Source organism: Macaca thibetana, chromosome 18, assembly GCF_024542745.1.
Source record: "Macaca thibetana thibetana isolate TM-01 chromosome 18, ASM2454274v1, whole genome shotgun sequence".
Taxonomy (NCBI): domain Eukaryota; kingdom Metazoa; phylum Chordata; class Mammalia; order Primates; family Cercopithecidae; genus Macaca; species Macaca thibetana.
In genome coordinates this window covers 34,105,628-34,127,585 of record NC_065595.1, presented here as the reverse complement: position 1 = coordinate 34,127,585, position 21,958 = coordinate 34,105,628, and the positions used below count along the sequence as shown (strand labels likewise).

General features: G+C 49.1%; 2 protein-coding genes across 2 annotated transcripts in view; both read right to left on the bottom strand.

Moving 5' to 3' along the window:
* The window catches only part of LOXHD1 (lipoxygenase homology PLAT domains 1), a 183,419-nt gene that overhangs the window by 82,807 nt on the left and 78,654 nt on the right, over positions 1-21,958 (bottom strand). Inside the window, exons 14-21 of the mRNA XM_050767982.1 lie at positions 20,111-20,271; positions 14,842-14,918; positions 12,975-13,171; positions 9,788-9,980; positions 6,219-6,379; positions 3,221-3,692; positions 2,588-2,742; positions 500-633 (exon numbers count right to left, since the gene is read on the bottom strand). Of these exons, the coding sequence (XP_050623939.1) occupies positions 500-633; positions 2,588-2,742; positions 3,221-3,692; positions 6,219-6,379; positions 9,788-9,980; positions 12,975-13,171; positions 14,842-14,918; positions 20,111-20,271 (1,550 nt within the window). The remainder of the gene's footprint in view (positions 1-499; positions 634-2,587; positions 2,743-3,220; positions 3,693-6,218; positions 6,380-9,787; positions 9,981-12,974; positions 13,172-14,841; positions 14,919-20,110; positions 20,272-21,958) is intronic.
* Positions 1-21,958, bottom strand: part of ATP5F1A (ATP synthase F1 subunit alpha) — a 541,488-nt gene that overhangs the window by 475,017 nt on the left and 44,513 nt on the right. The gene's annotated exons all lie outside the window — the stretch shown is intronic.

Below are 21,958 nucleotides of genomic sequence, written 5' to 3'. Positions count from 1 at the left end.
AGATGTCACCCAGTCCACCCTCACCCTCTGATGTCACAGCCAGTCCACTCTGACCTTCTTGTGTCACAGCCAGCCCACCCTCACCTTCCGACGTCACCCAGCTCACTCTCAGCTTCAGACATCACCACCAGCCCACGCTCACCTTCATAACCACCCACCTTCATTTTCAGATGTCACCCAGTCCACCCTTACTTTTCAATGTCACAGACAGTCCACCCTCACCCTCTGACGTCACAGCCAATCCACCTCACTCTCCAATGTCACACCCAGCCCGCCCACACCCTCAGGCATAACCCAGCTCACCCTCAGCCTCAGACATCACCCCCAGCCCACCCTCACCCTCACACCCACCCACCCTCACTCTCAGGTGTCACCCAGCCCACCCTCACCCTCCGCCATCACAGCCGGCCCACCCCCAGTCTTCTTCCAGGACTACCTCAGACAGGCAGACATGGCCTCCCTCAGAGCAAGACCCCTCCCCGACCCCCGCCCCACTCACGTGATCTCGTTGTTCATGTCAGTAATATCTATTCTGTCCAGGAACCAGCCTGCTCTGTTGCCTGTGTTGTCGTGGCGAATCCGAATCTTGGTCAGGGCCCCCAGGTCAATGGCATAGATGGTGAAGGTGTCTGTCTGTGAAGGGCCAGGGAACACTCAGTGGGGTAAGACCTACCCCTCCCCACCTGTCCATCAGCTCCACCCTCCCAAGGACCACGGCAGCCAGGCAGAGGCCAATGGTGAGACCCAAAGCGACCGTGGGGATGATGGAAAATGTCACTTAGTAGTCTGGTGTTTGGCCTGCACGATTGTTTCCCTAACTTGTCCCTGCCAGGGGATCTTCTCACTCTCATTATGTCCAGGAGGATGGAAGTAGGAAAGGAAGAGTGAAGGTGACCTTGAGAAGCAGAAGAGAAGATAGGTTGGCTGGATGCCCACATTTGTGGTGGGTGTTCTGTGTGCAGGAGAGGGGGGTGCACTGAAACCCTCTGCTATGTGTACAGGTGTGTGCATAATCTGCTTCAATCACATATTTGTATTAAGTACCTGCTATGAGCTGGTGCTGTGCAAATCCAAAGTGATTGACAGAAACTGAAGACGGATTTGCCCACTGTTTAGGCGTGAAGAGGGCCATGTGGATCACACCGTGTGAATGCACACACTATTCTATGCACAGGAGGAAGCAGACCACACCAGGACCCTACAAGTAAATGGGGTCTTCTTGGATATAACTTTTTTGACTCTTAATTTTGAAAAAGATTTTAAATCTACAGAAAACTTTCAGAAATAGTATGATGAAAGTTCATATACCTTCATTTAAATTCTGCACTTATTTGTAACATTTGCTTTCTCACTCTATGTCATCTCTCTTGCACTCTCTCTCTTGCTCTGTGTTTTTCTAAATCATTTGAAAGTAAATGGCAGATACCATGATTCTTCTTCCCTAAATTCTTCAACCTGGATTTCCTAAGAACAAGGATATTCTCATATAATCACACTAGAATGACCCAATTCAGAAAACTTAACATCAACACAATGCTATTATCTAATATACAGTCCGTGTTCAAATTTTATCAGTTGTACCAGTTATGTAGTCCTCTATATAAATTTTTTCCTAATCCAGAAATGCATGGCTATAATTTTTAGAGGAAAACACTGAAACGCAGAAATAAACTACATCCTCAAGTCATGGGGAAGATTCTTTAAAGAAAAAGCAGGGGGCCCCTGAAATAAATCAAGCAATGAGCCCAGAAATATGTTAATTAATTTATTTCATTTTTAAAAATCTGTGTTAATGAGAGAACTTGGCTTTGGGTAGAGGCAGGAATGGGAAGGGTGAGATAAGAGATAGTTTTCTAGCCAGGGGATATTATAAAATCTTGAAGGACAAAGATGATGGCTTTATTTTTCATGATTTTCCCACTACACCTGGAAGAGTAAGGTATGTGAATTTTTTTCATGAATTCCCACCACATTAGGATACAGTTCTGGCTTCTCAGCCTGTCTCTTAAGCCTCTCATGACCCCACCCACCCCATACCCTAAATTGGTCTTATCCAAGCTTATCCACTGGGGCTCAGCACTGACCACAGCTCAGCTAAAAGATGCACTGTCCCAAACTGGCCTTCCCCATTTCCACCTCCATATCTTTGCTCATGTGGTTCCACCTTCTGAGAACATCTTCCACTGTCGCCTTTATATGTCTACACCATGCTCACCTGCCAAGGCCCAGTTTAGGTTGCTCCTTCTCCCCGGTTTTCCCCAAGACACCATCTTGCGGCGAGGACTTCCTCTTGGACCCCCGCATCCCTACCAAGTGCCCCAGCATCTGCCACACAATGCCATTACCTGTTTGTTCCTGTGGGTCAGCTGGCCTGTGGGCTCTATGTGCTGGGACCCTGCCTGCAATTCTCTCATAACCCCCCACAAAATATCAGTGTTACTGAAGAGGTACTGCCATGAAACCTGGTGGGATGAACAAGTCACACTGCCAGACACAGCAGCCACTGTGCTAGGATGGGCTGCCATGGGAATCTCAGAGGGCACCACACCCACAGCACCCACCCAGGGGCCAGAGACCCTTACCCTACCTGCCCCTGCTCAAATTTGTTGGACTTGTCTGACTTCTTCAGGGGTCGTTCACCTGTGTCCCCATACTCCTCGCCGTAGATAGTTAGGTAGACGTTGGCATCAGTGCCAGCCTTGGGCACATTCCCGGTGATCACCTGGACCTCATAGATGTTCGCTGGAGACACAGAAAGATGCAGTGTGGAGGGCCTCGGGGCCATGGGGTGAATGGACCTGAGGCATAGCCTCTCAGATCCAGCCAGATCCCAGAACAGGAGGGATCTTCAGATGCCTCTACGCTAACCTGGGACTGAAACTGCCCCCAATCCCAACCCCAGACTCCTTCACCATGAAGCCAGCAGACAGCCCTCTTACTTCATGTCCCCTCAGTCAATTGTATTGAGTCATATCAGGGCTCTTCCCAAAGTCACCAATTCCTCCTGAGAACCTCAGGAAAAGTGCCATGCTTATCCCCAAACAGCAGTGTAAATGGTGGCATTTCACACGCAGGTCAAGAGAGTTATTTGGGAACCATGATGGGTGCCTACCTATTTGGCCTCCATGTGAGGGGGATCTAGGCCCCCTGCCCCCAGTGGCCCCCCTTTAGGGGAACTGTCTGACCACTGCCCCACCCCCCGACCCCACCCCCTGCTTACGCTCAGGACCCGGCTTGCCAGCTGGCACCAACTCCACGACAAGTTCGTTGTCCTCCTTGCCCCGGGCCAGCCAGCGGTGGGCTTCGAACTTGTGCTGCTCAATCACCTCCTGCATCCCCGGCCCAAACTCCTCCTCTTCCTCCTCTTCTTCGGTCTCCTCCTCCTCCTCCTCCTCTGATGAGGACTCCTCTGATGAGGACTCCTCCTCCTCCTCCCCCTCCTCCTCTTCATCGCTGCCCTTCCTCTTCTTCTTCTTCCTCTGCAGCTTAGCCTTCAGTCGCTCCTTCTTGAGCAGCTGCCGCAGCTTGTCCTTCTCCTTCTTCTTCCGGGCCTGCTCCTCCGGCGTGAGGTCCACCTCCCGCACCACCAGGTGCCGCAGCCACACGGTGTCCACGAACCAGCTGGGCCCGAAGCCCTCGCCTGTGTGCCCGAGCCGGAGCTTGTAGACCTCGCCCACGTCGGCTGCCTCCAGCTGTTCAAAGAGCAGGGCAGTGGCTGTTGTGGCCCCAGCATCCTCCTCCCAGCCCCCATTCCCACCCCTAAAGAGCCAAGCTCAAGGCCTGTTTGCTGAGCTGCAGGATGGAGAGGGCTGGGGCCTCTGTGCTCAGATCCTTCCACCAGCTCCCTCTGTCTGGCTATACCTATCTTGGTTCCGCTGGGATCAACTGGCCCCATCCCGCAATCAAGTTTATTTCTTCCAACCTCTGTGGTGGCCAAGCTAGTCTCCCTCTTCTTCTCTCTTAAACATACATGCCTGCATGTACACACACACACACACACACACACACACACACACACACACACACATGCCCACGCGACTCATTCCTATGATTTCTATGTCCCTATTATGGCTCATATAGTTTCCTTACTTAGCCTGCCTTTATCCCCTCCTCTACTTGTAGCTAAAATCTATTCATTCAGGTTCCTGTGTTTCATTACTTTTTTTTAACTTTGTGCCTCTGTGTTCTCTTTACAAAAATTTTCAGTGTTAACCATATATAACTTTCATAATAAGCAAAAAACAAAAGTACTCTTTTTCAAAAACAAAAATTTCACCCACACCCACAGAGGCCCAAGCTCCTTCCTCCCCCAACCCTGAGCACATGGCCTCAGCCTGACTGCATCTTCCCCAAGAGCACAGAGGGGGTCCAGGGTTTAGCTCTGGTGCTGGTCTGTCCTGGATGCCCTCTTCATCCTCACGAGCTGGTCTTTGCCCTCTTGATTATGAGTTCCTTAAGGGCAGAGACCATCATTTTCAGTCTCTACCAGGATGGGCATAGCACACGACTGGCCCAAAGGGCAGTGATGATGGCATCATCAACTCTAGATCATGAGGCCTGAGCTCAGTCCTGAGCCCCAGGCTCTGAGGAAGGACCCACATGGAGGTGGGGTCTGGCCTGTCCCCTGCAGCACTCAGGGGAGGGCTCACATGGGGGTTGTTGCTAGTCAGTGTCCTCCCAGGCTTCCTGATGCTGATGAGCCCCTGTCTGGGGTTTGACCCTTCTCAAAGCCTGGTCCCACCAGTTCTTCCACTGAGTGCCAGGGCGAACTGAGGCCAAGGCTGTCCCATGAGTTACACAGTGTCCTACAATTCAAGTCCAGACCTAGATGAGAACTCAGGCCTTCTGGCCCCCTGTTCATGAGTCCACAATGTAGCCAATAAACCACCTTTGCCAGAAAATTACCAATCATGGCAGAGCCCAGGGCCCCTGGGAGAGTGGAATTTATCCTTCTCAGCTACTTAGGGGAAAGGCTCTGGACCTTCTTCAGTGCATTAGCTCTCCTCTTCAGCATTTCCCAGATTACAGCACCCCTGCAATCAACTTTGCCAAGGAGGCCGGCTTGCTGCACCCCTGGCCTCCCTCACATCTGTCTGCCCAGCCGTGCCTTCATCCACCACCACATCCAGTAAATTGGCATCCAGAAGACATGCTATCCGGTTCCATCTCCATAACTGGGCACTCCTTCCCAAGTGCATTCCCTGACGTTGACTCTTGATCATTATAGGGACTGTGAAGCCAGCCAGGCAGGTATTATAAAGCTAGGTTTTAACTGATGAGGAAGTGAAGGCTCAGAGAGCTAAAATACTTGGGCCTCTGCCTCCTCAGCAGTGTATGAGGGCGTCTGGCTCAATGAGGCTCCCTCCAGCTCTGATGTTCCAGACACCTATGACAGTCCCAGTTCAGCCAGGACTGTCTTCCCTGGGCACTGGGTAAGATTCTTTGCTGAAGGCTAAGGTGCTCCTGGCATGCGGAAACACAGGGCACCCAACATGAACATGCTGCCTGCACACATACATCTGCACATGCACACACACTGTCATATCTATAATTAAACATTCCTGTTTCCCCTAAGGGGCACCACCCTTGCATCCTCCTCTCTTGCCAACAACACGCCCACATTCTCATCTCTTTTTTCCTTCTATTGAAAGACTTGGAAAGGAAGAACGGAGACCCGGGACACTCAGGAAACAGCCATAAAATTCCAAGTCTCCCAGTGTCCTGGCTGGGAAGCATTTTCTTGTTATCAGGCTTGAGAGAACTGTAGACTCAGAGGCCACAGGACCGGGAATGAGTGGAGGAACCACAGCCTTAGTGCCATCTTTTGGCAGATTAGAATTACCTGCCCCCATGGTTCTCAGGGATGGCAGTATGTTAGTAATCCCTGGAGGAGCTTTTAAAAGTACACCCAGAAAATATATCCCATCCCCAGAGGTTCTGATTTGTCTGGTGTGGGGTGTGCACCAGGCAGCACTTTTTTCTTAAAGCTACCCAGGTGATTGTAACATGAGGCCAGGGGTGGGAACCACTGATCTAGTCCAATCCCCTCATTTTAGGCCAAAAGCTCAGGTGTGGAGAGAGGAAGCATCTTCCACCCAGCTGGAGGGAGGCAGCCCATTCTCAGGTGAGTATTGACTGAGGAAATTAGTACACCCAGGGAAGCATCTTGGTGTCCACTGGGACTGCTGTTGGCACCCCCGCTCCTCGACCCCACATACCTGGAATGTGTCCTTGGATGCCCGTTCAAAAACTTTTGAGCGGCTGGAGAGGAAGAGCACTTCTGTCTTGCCTTTCTCTCCATAGATCTGCATGTAGACTCGGGCACTGGTGCCTGCGCCACCCACATCTCCTGTCCAAATCTCAACCTCATAGTGGACCACTGGGTGGGCACATGCAGGAGAAGTGGAACATTTAGTAATAATAATGACAACAATGATAGTAACAAAACAAGCCTTTCCTTAGCCTGTTCCAGGTGCCTGGTGCTTCACAGCCATTCGCTTATCTAATCCACTCCTCAACACCCTGAGTAAGCACAATCATTCCTATTTTGCAGGTAAACAAACTGAGGCTTAGAGGAGAATAGGTGGTGGAAATGCCAAATCTAAGCAATCAGACACATATCCCAGTCATCCTCTGCACCACATGCACCAGGAAGGAGGAGGAGTCACATACCAGCTGGCGATCCCTGCTGTGTGCCTGCCTGCTACGGTTTGCATGTTTGTCTTCTCCAAAACTCATGCTGAAATGTCATTGCCATTATAACCATATTAAGAGGTGGGACCTTTAAGGAATGATTAGGCCCCCCAAAATGCTTACGTTGAAGCACTAACCCCAGGACCTCTGAATGTAACTATATCTGGAGATAAGAGTCTTTAAAGAGGTGACTAGTTTAAATGAGATCCCCAAGGGCAGGCCCTAATCCAAGCTGATTGGCATCCTTATAAGAAAAGGAAGTTGTGGCACACAGGGAAACACCAGGGATGCAGAGAGACACCAGGGATGCGAAGAGACCAGGTGAGGCCACAGTGACGAGGCAGTCCTAACCTAACACAGTAATGCAGAGAGCAGTGAGCGCAGAGAGAGCAATCCATCAAAAAAGGAGACTCACTCTAGAAAAAACAATAAGCTCTACGAAAGATGAAAAGCAATTATCATAAGGTAGGTGACTCAGCAGTGAATAATATTGACATACTTATAATAATATAAAAATTGAACACTGATTTAGCTGTTTTGAAGGCTGGAAGGACGGGGAGAGAGAGATACAGTGAGTATGTGTGTGTGTGTGTGTGTGCACGCGCGCACGCACATGAGGGCCCATACAAGTGCCTGTGTATGTTAAAAGAACTAAATCCTCCTCTTTCATAGTAGGAAGTCAATAGATAATGTCTAAGACTGTAAAATTTAAAAACTGAGGCCAGGCGCGGTGGTTCAGGCCTATAATTCCGCTGCTTTGGGAGGCAGAAGGATTGCTTGAGGCCAGGAGTTCGAGATCAGCCTGGGCAACACAACAAGATCCCCATCTATACAAAAATAAAATAAAAATAAAAATAAAAATTGAGGGGTATGGTGGCATGTGCCTGTAGTCCCAGCTACCCAAGAGGCTAAGGCAGGGGAATCGCTTGAGCCCGGGAGTTAAGGGTGCAATGAGTTGTGATTGTGTCACTGCACTCCAGCCTGGGTGCCAGAGCAACATCCTGTCTCTAAAAAGTAAATAAGTAAAAATTGATAGATATATTGTTTAAAAATATGGAGCTAAACTTCAGAGGAAAAATCTAAAGTAAGGTTGTTGCCATTGAAGAAGAGGGGTGGGGTAAGGGGAAGAGGTGGGTAAGGGAACTATTGCTTTTTTATCTTCATCTTTATCTTTATAGTCTTGATTAATATCTATACTACTCTGATGGAATTCCAGTGTTGATTTATAAAATGAGGGAAGGAGTTGATTCTCAGACTGGCAAGTGCCATTACAAAGCATGTGTATATGACAGCCCTAAAGGAACTTGCAGGTTGCTTGGGGAGATTAGACACACATATGAAAAGATATTCAAACAGTTCTGGGAGCGAGAGAGGTGATTTCATACTGGGGTTCCCTCTCAGGGAAGCTGCTGTGGAAGTGAGCCTTGGGCAGTTGCTTTCAGGACCAATGTAGAAATGCAGAGGTGAGGCCAGCATGGTGGCTCACGTCTGTAACACTAGCACTTTGGGAGCCCAAGGCAGATGGATCACTAGGGTTCAGGAGTTTGAGACCAGCCTGGACAACATGGTGAAACCCTGTCTCTACTAAAACTACAAAAATTAGCCAGGCGTGGGGACGCACACCTGTAGTCCCAGGTACTCAGGAGGCTGAGGCAGGAGAATTGCTTGAATCCGGGAGGAGGTTGCAGTGAGCTGAGATTATGCCACTGCACTCCAGCCTGGGTGACAGAGTAAGGCTCTGTCTCAAAAAAAAAAAAAAAAAAAAAAGCAAGAAAGGTAGAGGTGAGAAGGGACAGTCTCCGTGCCTGGCTTTGGTCCCACTGTCTTCCTCCTCAGAAATGTCACCATCCTATCCAAAGAGGCCCTTCACCCACACCAATGCTAACCCTTTATCCTGTTTCATGTTCCTCCTGGTTGTTCACTGGCATTATCCTATTATTGTCTGTCTCCCCTGTGGAATATAAAGCATTCGAGAGAAAGGGTTTCATTCATTTTGCTCACAGCTGCCTCCACAAAGCTCAGAGCAGTGCTGGCAGAGAGAAACCCTCAAGAGACAGTCATTCCTCAGTATCTGCAGGGACGGGTTCCAGAACCCCCAAGCATACCCAAATCTGAGGATACTCAAGTCTCTCATATAAAATGGCATAGTATTTGCATATAACCTACACACATCCTCCTATATACTTTAAATATCTCTAGGTTACTTATAATACCTAATACAAGGTAAATGCTATATAAATAGTTGTTATACGGTACTGTTAGGGAATAATGACAAGGAAAAAAGTCTGTATATGTTCAGTACAGATGCAATTTTTTTCCAAATGTTTTGTTTGTTTTGGTTTTTTTGTTTGTTTTGTTTTGCTTTGAGCGGAGTCTCGCTTTGTCGCCCAGGCTGGAGTGCAGTAGTGCAATCTCAGCTCACTGCAAGCTCCGCCTCCCGGGTTCACACCATTCTCCTGCCTCAGCCTCCCATGTAGTTGGGACTGCAGGCGCCCGTCGTCATGCCTGGCTAATTTTTTTGTATTTATTTAGTAGAGATGAGGTTTCAGCGTGTTAGCCAGGATGGTCTCCATCTCCTGACCTCGTGATCCGCCCACCTCGGCCTCCCAAAGTGCTGGGATTACAGGCGTGAGCCACCGTGCCTGGCCTCCAAATGTTTTTGATCCTTGGTTGAATCCACCGATGCAGAACCCACGGATTTGGAGGGCTGACTGTGTATTTTTTTGAATAAATGAATGAATAAACAGTTTTATCACCTCAGCCAGTCTTCATAGCAGAAGACATGAACTAGGTCTCAAAATCCTACACAGGGTTGAGAGTGCGCATTTCCTAATAAAGTCATCTGCTGCCTTTAGTCCAGAAAAAAGTGTTTCATCCTTTGGGTCCTCAGTTTCCTCATCTATAAAATGAGCCCTTCTTTCCTACGAGAAACATGGTACCAGAGGCAGTGAAAGCCCCCATGTTCCTCCCTGCAGGACCGTACCAGCAGCACTTGTCAGCAAGACCCACTTTGCTCCATGGTCCCTCCTCCTTCCCCTCAGCCCCATCCCCCCATGGGAAACAATGGGTGGTCCCACCACAGCCTCCTCCATACATTTCTGGATCTCCACCACCTCACTGGGATACAGCTCCACTTCCAGACGCCCATCAGCCTGGTTCTTGTCCAGCCAGCGGTTGGCGGGAAAGGTGTACTGCTTGCCTTGACGGGGCACACGGATCTGAACGCTGCCCAGGAACCAGCTGGCATGCATGCCGGTGCTATCATGCCCAATCACCAGCCGGTTGATCTGAAGGAAACCCAAGTGAGGGTGAGCAAGGAGCCAGTGTGTAGAAACCTCCATGCCCCCATCCCTACCTCCCAAACACCAGCAAAAACAGCACTACTCAACCCAGGTCTCTAGTCCCCAGGAGAGGGAAGATCCATGGAAGAGTTGGGGTCCCATTCCTGCCCCACCATCAGCCAGCTGGGGGGCCAGGGCATCACCTCACCTGCCTGGAGCCACCATTCTCTCCTCCTAAGCCCAGCACACCTCCCAGGGCCGTGGTGAGAAACAAGAGGGGAGTGGAGGTGACAAGAACTTTGAAAGCTCCACTAGTACTTAATCACATTAGGTCATGGCCACATGAGAAAGCAAATGTTTAAAATGTTTGCCATCACCTTACAATCACTGTGTTATTGATTTGGTTTGGTTTTGAACAATACACAGTTGTATATATTTCTGCATTTCTTCAACATACCCATCCTGAAGGTGACAGACTATGCAGGCAACCTCTCAGTACTCTGTGGTTCTGTAACCAATTCCTCTCACTCTTGGACCCAAGGAACACTTTTCTTTTTCCAATAACACTCTATAATTGCTTTGTGATTTTGCATTTTAACATCTTTGCCCCCATGGGCAACATAGAGGGGAGCACAGATGATCATATCACCATCCTTATATGTACTTGGTTTTTCAATGTTTGGATTGCTTTTATGTTTTTTTCTTTTTGAAATGCTGTATACAGAGCAGTTTTTAACATCAGATGGAATTATCAGATGGCCTTTGAGAACCCTTGCAGCCCTCAGATTCTCTCTGTGATGGTTTGAAGAGGTGACGTTAGCCGTGAGTCTGGTGCCAAAAGGCCAGATTTAGAAAACTGTCCATGCAGGCCTGCTATTGCTCTTCTGAGTCCTAAGTGCCTCTTTGCAGCTGGTAATGGCAACAATGTCAGAGTTAAGTGCATGCATCCCAGTCCCATGGAATCGTCAGAAGAAAACCAGCTAAGCTTACAAAGCCTGAGAGCCCTCTGGGTGCATGTCAAGGGACAGGGAAGAGTTTTGTTGTTCTTCTGTGGTGCCAGGACTGTGAAAGTCCCAGGGAGGGATTGGCTGAAAGAGTAAAGACAGGGTAGGTGTCTCATATAACTGGATGCTCCCTAAGGGCAGGCACTAGCTCAGTTCTACAACACTTGACACCTGACATAGACTAATTGTCCAGTAGCATTTACTGAGCACTTAGTATGAGCATGTGGGTGTTATTCACATATTTAATGCTAATAACAACCCCATTAGGATCCCATGTTGTTATGAACGAGAAAATAGAGGCAAACAGAGGTTTAATAACTTACACATGGCAGGTAAGTGGAAATGGGTCTCAAATATGCAGTTGGCAGCCAGAGCCCGTGCTCTCAACCTCTTGGCCACACTGCTTGTTGAGGGGATTTCAGAAACTCAGGAAGAAGCTTAAATGCCCCCCCACTGCCGCCCTACTCTTCCTAGAGGTCTCATTTACATGCCAGCTGCTGCCCAAAATCCTTTAGTAAAGGGAACAGCATTTTCACTCTGCAATTATTGATTAAGCTTAAAATGTAAATACATTTTGATAAACGAAAACACTGATTTAAGTTCATTAACCTCAAGGTATAAATGACTGACATGAGATCTTTCCCTTGAGTGAGTTTTGATGGGAGAAGAGATTCCTAGGACCTGAAATAGGGTTGGACTCCCTGAGATGGAAGGGGCAGGAAAGATGAGGTTCCAGGTAGAGGGCTTTTTACCATCTCCATTTCCATCAAGCCACACCCTGGGAGCAGCAGGTAGTAATGCAAATCCCAGCTCAGTCATTTCTAGAGACATCCTCAATCCTCAAGTCTAAGATTTAGAACTGTGTTTCTCCAGGCGATGTCAAGGAAGATTCTTACCTTGGCCAAACTCTAGCCAGGCTCCTGAACCCTTTCTCAACTGAGCCTCAATCTTGGCCTATAAAGACTTGAACAAAACACTAACATAGTTTCTAACAGCTCAAGGTCACATCCCTAGGGTGACCCTAATCCCCCTTACTGTACCTGCCTTAGAAAACTCAAGGCTGTCAAAATAATTTACGTTGGTTCCAGCCAGCACCTGAGGGTAGGGCTTCTGTCTGCCAGACTCTTGTAGGATAGGACCCTCATACCATAAAGCATCAGTTAGCAAACCCAGACGGGTTCCACAACCCACATGGGCTGACCTCCCCATTACTGCTTTTTGTGTTTTTCCCCTGACTCTACTGAGCCCCTGATTACCCTCCCCCTATTCCCTCATCCTCCCTTTAAAGAGGCTTGCAAACCTCTGCACAAACCTAAGTTGGGTTCAGTTCACACTGGCCTCTTTTCCTGATTGCGGTGGTAGATTACTGATTAAAGTTTGTCCTTGCTGCTTTACTGTTCAGCTTTCTCTTTGATGAAGTGCTTAGACCTCTTGCAGCAGAGATAACTGGAGCCTTGATCTGGAGGCTCTTGGGTTCCATATCCCAAGGCAGAATCTCTCAGGTGTGGACCAAAAGTATGCACTGAAACAAGCTTCCTGGACCCAATTCTGATGCACATTCAAGTTTGAAATTAGGAAGTATTTTTAGCCCCTTTTCTTAGTCCTCCCTTCTCTTTTCCTTCCCTGCATTCAGTGTCTCCTTCTCCAGTGTCTGTGACCCAGGTACATTGGTCCTGGATATGTAGGTAAATAAAATGTTGAGGTAACGCCACTAAAAATACACATTCCAGCCCCAAAAAGGCTCTGGAAGCATCACCACTGTTTACATATCTTCAGCTGCTCTAGGTCACAGCTGAAAAACAACATACCTCACTCATTATTCCCAAGTGGGCTTTTTTTCTTCAAAACGTGTTTACCCCTATGTACATGAGTGTGTGTGTGTCTGTGTGTGGACATATGTGTGGACACGTGTGTGGACATATGTGTGGACACATGTGTGAATGCGTGTTGGGGAATGGGTGGGATGATGTCACATGGTCTTGGGAAGGAGACTTACAGTTCCAATGTTCAGGGTCTCAAGGGTGAATTCGTCCACCCGGCCACATTCAAAGTAGTCTTTGAGGTTGTTGTCAGAGACAAGAAGAACTTGCTTGATGGTGTCAGATTTATCCCCATAGAGCTTGATGTAGACTCTAGAATCCGTGCTGGCCCCAGAGACATCCCCAGTCTTCAAGCTGATGTGATAGCGAAAGTCTGAACAGCCCAAAGCAGAGGGAGGAAGGGAAGGGGTTAGTGCAGGGGGTGACAGGAAGCAGGATGCCTGTATAGGAGGGCAGCCTGGAGCTGGAAGCTTGTGGGGAACACAGGCTGGGAATTGAGAATCCAGGCTCCTGCTCTAAGCAGCCCTGCAACTTGGGGCAGGGGTTCCTTCCATCTCTGTGAGGTCTCCTCAACCACAAAAGCAGAATTCTAGTAGGTTCTCTGTCTGCTCCAGAAGGTGTGAATGGGCTGAGAGCAGGAAAGTGTGTAAATCACAAGCAAGAACATCAAAATGTAAGAGCCTGAAAGGATCTCCCACAATCATCTGATCTAGCTTCTCTGACAGTGGACAAGGAAACTGAGACAAAGGAAGGATCGATCTTTCCAGACATTGTCTAGAGTATTATACACACAGTATTATTGCTAAGGATTCTGACCTCAGTTTCACAAGCAAGGAATCTGAGCCTCAGAAGGTCATGTGTTTGGTGTAAGATGGCAACAGTGAAGAGGTCGCCAGCCAGGAGTGAAGCCCTCTTGAAGCCCCCTGCTTTTCACTGGGCTACCACAAGGGTGTCACTCCATTTTATCAGCCAGGAAGGTCTGCATTATCTGTCTTCAGGGATAAAAACACCCGAGGAAAAGGTGAGTCCTGAAATAATACAAGGCAAGCCCCCAAGTCCTCCAGGCTTGTCCCTGGGTGTGTGTGTATCTTGGGCAAAGAGGAGGAAGCACTGGAAAGGTGAGTGATGCTCACTCCCAGGCCTGCCACTCACTGCCTCCGTAGGGTCCTCCCACTAGGAAGAAGGATTTGGAGAAAGTCAGCTGAGCACACCCTGCCTGGGGTCCAGCCCTGGAACTAGATCAGCTCCATTAGTTTCACCCAAGGGCACTTGAGGAAATGGCTTCTCTTCTTGCTGAAAGATGTAGTAGCAGAAACTGGGAAGGAGACCTCTTTCTTATACTATTTTCCAGCTAAACCAGGGATGCCCAATCTTTTGGTTTCCCTGGCCACATTGGAAAAAGAAGAATTGTCTTGGGCCACACAAAAAATGTGCTAATACAAATGATAGCTGATGAGTTAAAAAAAATTGCAAAAAAAGCTTTATGTTTTAAGAAAGTTTACAAATTTGTGTTGGACCGCATTCGAAGCCATCGTGGGCCACACGTGTGCAGGCTGTGGATTGGAAAAGCTTGATCTAAATGCTTTCAGAGGCTCTGACTGAGGAAGCATGGGGTTAGGAGGTCCTGTCCACATGGTGAAATCGGGGCTTGCTGGAGTGGGAAGGACAGTGACATAGACAGAGATACCCTGGGTACTGGTTCCAGCTCCATCACTGACTACACAACTGGGTTTGCTGGGGTTGTGGAGGAGGAAGAGGGGTCCCCTTACCACAGGCATGGGTCATCTCCTCTCCTGGGTTCCTTCCCGGATCTTAAATTCTGTAACTCTGAGACCAGAAATGGGACACTCTGGTTCAAACTCTGCAGTCTAACCTTAGAAAAGGTCAGATATATATATCTTTAGCTGCTGGGTGTCGTGGCTCATGCCTCTAATCCCAGCACTTTGGATGGCCAAGGTGGGTGTTTTCTTGAAGGGCTTAGCTGAGGGAAGACCCCTGTCTCACCAAGGGCACACCCAGCACCTAGTCATCAGGACAACTCACTCTTCAGTGTCGCATTGCTGTCACTGGGTAGCAACTCTCGGACCAGCTGCCCATCGTCCTTATCCTTGTCCAACCACCTGGTGGGCAAATGGGGGGATGTTAGCTCTTTGGGTGGTGCAGGCAGACGATCAAAGCTTCACCCATTCATGCAGAGTCACTAGGGAGACCTAGAGCTTTGACTTTAGCAAAGTAAAATTATTCTATGGGAGCATCTAGCAAAGCATCCTAGCCTGGAGTGGGAAAGGAGGACTTCCCAGAGGCGGTGGCGTTTGGCTGAGATTGGAAGGAGGGCAGGGAACTCCTTGGGGAATGGGTGGAGATGATGTCACATGGTCTTTGGAAGGAGACCAGGAGAAAAGGGAAGAGTATCCCAGAGGAAACAACATATCCTGGGATGGAATACAGCCTCCAGGAGTTGAGACAAGATCATGTGGATGGATGCAGTGAGAGCTCGCAGAGGAGGCTGGAGAGGGGACAGGTCACATGATGTAGGGCCTTGGCAATCACTGTCAAAAGTCTGTCCTGAAAGCCATCATTAGCATAGAAATCAAGCATCTCTTTTTCTAAAGGCTTTCCATCCTCACGGCACCGTACTGAGGGCTCTGGGGTGGGGAGATGGAAGAGAAGATATGCTAGGATACATAAGGCCCAGTCCAGGCTGTCAGCAGCCTACTTAAGAAGACAAGATAGACCAGCTGAGGCACTGAAGACCAAGACAAGGATAGGTATTGGACCAGAGTAAGTTGAGGGAAATGAGAAGGGATCAGTGATCTGAGTCCTCAGGGATAAATGAGAATTGCCTTCCAGGAGAAGCTGGAGTTGTACCCTGCAGGGCTGCAGATTGATAGCTGTGACTCTTCAACATGTTGGAGTGAGCCACGGTCCCATCTCTCTGCTGGTCATCCACCAGGGGGAAAGGTATGGGGCAATTTACCTGAAAAGCACCTACACACTGGGCATAGAGACTCAGCCTGAGAAATCAATCATGCAAGCATGAGTTTTCTAAGCTTCAGCACTCAGGATGGTTTATGATGGGGCCCATGGCAGAATAGACACTGTTCATTGTTCCCCAGGATATTGAGGAAAACAAGACATTTGCCTCTCAACCAAACCACCTCCCATTTGTCTGTGTCTTGGTGCTGGTCTTTGCAGCCCACTCCATTACCCTACTGAGAGGGAGGCAACTCCCTGGCTACAGAGCCCGTAAAAGCCAAGGCACTAATTCCTCCATAGTCTCCCTGGCATGGAGCTCAGGCCTCCCCAAACTGCAGTACTCTCTGCTAATAGACCACTCCTCTCCCCAAGGCTGACAGAGGAAATGCTGTGGTCTCTCCCAAACCTTCTCTTTCACCCTCCTTCCCAAAACACAAGATCCGACATTCCCAGGAGACCTTGCTGTCAGTTGGCTATTAGCTAACACTAAAATATAAGCCGACAACTAGGCTGTTACTTTTCCCAAGGGCTTTGGTGCTGTGAATCTAGAACGCAAGAAAACCATTGGAGACTCCAAGACATGAGGATACAATGGTGAAATCCTGGGCATTGATGACAGGGGAATTTGGGAACTCAGGGCTTCTAGAGTCCCTGAAATCAACCAATTAAGAGCCTCCCATTCTGTCTGCCTGGCTGAGGTCACCCTGGCATGGAGACTGCAGAGGAGAAGGTTGTGAAGCAGGCCTGGGCACGCATTCACAGGGCGGGGAAGTGTGGAGAGTCAGCAAGCCCTCAGCCATCTGAAAATTCTACCTGCGCTCCCCTCATTCTCCATCACTTATCCACCCCCAGCCCCTCCCCAGCAGCAAAAGGAAACCATGACTTGTCATTTTGTTTCTACCTAAATACTTTCAGGGTATTAATAGATATTTCCAAATATAGCCAGTTTCTTTCAGCTTCAAACACTTCAGCCCAGTTTCAGAGTGAGATGTTGCTAAAAGGATAAGTCAGTCTGGTGGTGATTTTATTACTCTTTCTCTGAGCTCACAGGCATGTGTGTGTGTATACACACACACATACACACACACCTGATCCGAGCAGAAATTCTGATAAACAGACCTAGTTTGTCCTGCTCTCCAACAGAGTTAAAATAACAGCTCAGGTGAAGAAAGAAGCAGTGTGCATGCTCAGGCTCCAGTTCCTGATTTTTCCAAGTCCCCTGGGTCCTGAGTTGGCAAATGTCATCACTACATGTGTCAGCAAGACATAAGAACCCATTTTCTTAAAAAATGCATGCACTGTTAAGTGTTTGGGGGCAGGGAGGACTCCGGGGTGTTTGAGGCCTCTGCTTCTCTGCCACCCAGCCATCAGCATCATCGGTATCACTGTGTCTTTAATGGGCTCCTTTCGAACTGCAATACCCTCAACCTCACCATAAGATACATGCCGGCCAGGAAGGTGCAGAAGAGCAGACAAGGGATTGGGTCAAAGTCACACAGCAGGTGGGCAGCTAGACTTCTGGTTCTGAGCTCCCCCAGCACCATGTATGTGACAATGCAGTGTGCACACACCAACTTCTTCCTCTTCCCCTTTCCGGGCTCCCTCTCCTGGCCTGCCCCAGAGCTCCGCCCGCTGCTCTCTTTATACATGCTCTCCCTAAAGGATCCCCTGCAGTTCCCTAGCTTTAAATTTTAGCTCTATGCTCTCATTCTCTGAATTCATTTCTCAAGGCCCAACTCTGTATTGAAAACCGAACACATCCCAACTAGACCTCCAGAGTCCAACCTTGTCCCGACCCCTCAGTTCTCCCTCCCCAGGATCCCCATTTCAGTAAACGGCATGACCTTCAACCCACCTATCAAAGGCAAAAGTCTGGGGCTTTCAGTTCTAGCTCTTTCTCTGTCTCTTATGGGCAAGGCCCATGAACTGTCCCTCCAGGGTCCTCTCTGGTGTACAATAAGCCCCTTCTCACCACCTTCACTGCCACCACGAAGGGCCAAGCTGCCATGTGGTGAACTGAATTGTGTCCCCCCACCCGACCCTACCCCATTCATACATTTAAGTCCTAACCTCCTGTACCTCAGAATGTGACCTTATTTGGAAACAGGGTCATTGCAAACGTAACCAAATTAAAATAAGGTAATTAGGGTGACTCCTCATCTAATCTGACTGGTATCCTCATGAAAAGGGAAAATTTGGACACAGATACATAGAGAGGAAGATGCTGTGAGGAGGCACAGAGAGAAGGTGGCCAATCACAAGCCAGGGAACTCCCAAGGCTGCCAGGGGCAAGGACAGAGGGCTGAGTCAGATCCTTCCCTAGCGCCTTCAGAGGGGCGCAGCCTGACTGACACCTTGATTTTGGACTTCTGACCTCCGAAACTGTGAGACTTTATGTTTCTGCCATTTAAGCCACCCAGTCTGTGCGCTTTGTTACAGCCCTGGAACATGAACAAATGCCGTCATCAACTCCCCAAAACCTCCCCTCCTCCTCCCTGGGCCCTGTCCTAACCCCAGAGGCCAGACGGCCTTCCTCACATGTAAGAGGCTGCCTCGCCCTGCTGGACAGTGGCCTCTGTCTACCTGCCTGTCTTGCTGGACTCCAGAACACTCTAGTCCTTTCCCCTGGTGCTCTCCTCTTCATTCCATGGGAGGCCGGCCTCAACGTTCCTCTGCAGACAGGCCTTCCCCATCTCTAGTCCCCGCTCCAGCCCCTGCACCGTTGTGTGTTTCCACCACGCCACTCTTCACAGTGTGTCATTCTGGCTTTATTCACTTGCTTTTTGTCTAGTTTCCCTGTAGACTATAAACTCCATGAGGACAGGGAGTAAATATATAGTAGGTGCTTAATAAATATATTTTGAGTGGATAGGAATAAAACAATGCAAGCTCTTCCATCTGGCATCCAGCCAGTTAGCCTCCGATCCAGGATGGGGGTGAAAATGCCGGTGATGACTTGAAACGAGGCTGTACTCTTCCCCCACATCCCACTTCCCCTATGGCTTAGGAGACAGGGTTCACACTCCATCCTCTCCCACCCCAGCCTTCTCACTCCTTCCCCACATGCCAGGCACCCCTTGCCAACGTCTGGATGAGCCACCCCCTCAGCCCCTTACTCATGCCTCATGCCATTTCTTCAGCCTAGGTGGCCCACCCTCCCTTTTCCTCTCCCTCTGTCCACTCTCTGATCTCCCTTCCAGGCCCAGGTGCAGTTCCATCCCTTCCTGGAAGCCTGCCTGGCTTGCTCTCTGTTAGTGCCACTCACTTGGAGTTGCCTACATTACTTACCTTTTCAGTGTAATTCCTTGTAATATGAACAGTGGCTATAGGTAGAAGACTGTAGCGCCCTTTGTCATTGACAAAATCTGTTTCGCAATCATTGACCTATGGAGCCCTCCCAGCGGCCCTCCATGACTGGGAAACTACTGGGCCTAGGTTGGTGCGGTGGTAAGTAATTCAGCTGCAGCAGATGTGCGCCTGTGTGTGTGCACCTGTATGCACAGGCATGCACGTGAGTACATCTGTGTTCATGGTAAAAGGAAGAGCAACACACTCATTGCTGGGCAGCTGTTCAACTCACTCTCATCCACTCAAAGGAGGGCTGTCCTCAGTGTAGCTACCCTCGAAGAGCCCTGGACCAGCCCTAATAAAGTGGACACATAGCAACCCATCTCTACATATAGAACTTAGCCCTAGAACTAAGATTTGCAGAACCAGGTCAGTCCAAGGCCCCAAATCAATCATACAGTGTGCATCCTCCAGATGTTGCCACGTAAAATGTGGAGGGCCACCAGGATGACATGAAAAACACTGGTATTGCTCATTCTAAAATCTCTCTATCAGGAACTTCTTTAAGTCAATGGGAACCCAAATGCTTAAGCAAAAAGAGAAAGGAAACTTTATCTCACGAGTAAATTGCAGAAAGGAAAACAAAGTAAGATACCTTGAAAAGAAGTTAACAGGGGAGAGGTATGGTCAGAAAGCTATTTAAATTAAAAACTATTAAAAAAAAACCCTTTTGATTTAAAAGTTTAATTCAATCTGCAACTAACTCTCTGAAGTAACTTACACTTAAATTCAGGAATTGCCAAATTTTATCATGAACAAGCACCCACATTTTGGTGCTTAAATAGAGGAAACTAGCAGCACTGTAAGGGGTGAGGGGGTAATGTGAGGCTCAGGTCTAAGCACCACCAGCAAGGCCACCTCTTTCTTCCACCAGCTATAGCCTTAAGCCACTGTTTTGCTTGCTGGTCATGGTAGTAGAACTGGGTCTTCCCAAAACGCAGGGACCATAACCTAAGCTGGAGAAAAGACCAGGAGGCAGAATGCATACCTGAGACAGGGGAACTCCACGTTGTCGCTCTCAGGCTGCCCTTCCTCTCTCACCAGCACTCTGTCCAGGTACCAGCCACTGCCAGAGCCTTTGCCATCGTGTCTGATCCTCACCCGCCTCACATTCCGCATGGTAACGGACTCGATAGTGAACTCGTCAGCCTTGTTGGGGGAAACCACAATGACAGTTGGATGGTGGCTACCCCAGGACCCAAACACCAAGGAAAGACATAAGCTCAGATATCAGCTGATGGGTTAGGCAACTCATCTTTCACACATGGGACAGGAGCTACCTATAAAGAACAGGTCACACCCACCCCCAATTTCTCCCACTGGAATATCATCCAATGTCAAGTTTCCAGCAACTGAGAGCTGCACTTTTTGGTGAAACAATGGCTCTTCTCTGTGATCTCCTTTCAAAAGGCAGCTCCCTCTGGGAAAATAAACAAGCTGTTATCAGTCACCAATCATTTATCGAGAGCTAATTCCTTGGCGAATCTCCTCTGGCTCCTTGCTCTAGAGTGATACTGGGCCCCTTCCAAGGAGGGAAATGATTAGAATTGATTACAGGGACTAAGTGGTCTTGCTAATTGTGTAGTTTTGCCCACCACTGAGGCAGCATAACTGCGGTAGGGGCAACAGAGTTTCCAAGTGTACATGAGCACACCTGGGAGCCTTCAGGGACAGAAACACTGAAGGTGGGATTGATGGACAAAGGCGTCAGAAGATGTAGGAGGAAAGAGTAGGGAAGGCTGAAGAGAAAGGTGGGTGGGTGGGAAGGAGAGAGGAAATTTAAAGTTATGTGAAGTAAAGGCATTGCTACCTCCTCTCCTCAAATGAACCTGAGTCCACCCACAACATCCTGCTCAGATTATTTTTGCCACTGCAGCCTCCAAATGGCCATGATCCCAAGAATCGAGCCAGCCTGGATTGGCCTCAGAGAGAGGCCTTCACTGGAATTCCAGGGCTTTCCCTGACCTCACCAAGGAAGAGGTGGCAGAGGAAGGAGACAGAGCAGTCATCTGCAAATCTCTTCACCCTGGTGAGCTCCCTTGGCCTCACTTTACTGCAACAACGACTCTGTACTTAGCATCCACTGTGTGCTGTGGGCCAGGTCTGACCTCAGAGATGGTACATCCACTGCCCCTAATACTCACAACAGCCAGCCACAGATAGGCATCCTTTCCCTATTTCAGGCATGAGGAAACTGAGGCTCAGGAGAATGAAGCAGATAGCCCAAGGCTGGGTTTGCCTCAAACTTGCCTAGCTCTTTCCCCACTGCTTCCACAGCCTCCCCAGAACACCCATGTGATGGTTGGGGAAACAGGGGGAACACCCAACACAACTGCAATGAGGCTAGCAACAGAAGCAAGCTCTCCCACCCCATCTTTAGGGTCTTTCTTGATTTCTCTTTCCTAAAGGTCATGAACAAGATGCCTGAAGTGGTCATGCCATGGGGGAGAATGCCAAGTTCCCACATTGGCCCCTGGGGGCCCAGCCTTTCTCCAGCCTGGGTCCTCTAGTCCACAGTGCCCGGCATCCTTCCCTCTCTGCCCACCCCTGAGGTAAGAAAGATGCTGCTGCTGCTTCCCAGTGTCTTTCTGTTCTGCTCTCTTCTCAAAGCTCAAGGGTGGGGGAGGACCATAATCCCTCCAAGGTGGCTCTTCAACTCCCTGCTGTACAGTCCCAGGAGTCTAACAGGTGTCCATGCATGTTAGTGAATGAAGGTGGGCCAGATACTCAGGAACCAAATACACTAGGCATTGCTGTGCCCTCCCAGTGGCTCTGCTGGGATTCCCCGGTCCCCCGCCCCCTTACCCAGAGTGAGGCTCCTGATGGCTGAGGCCCC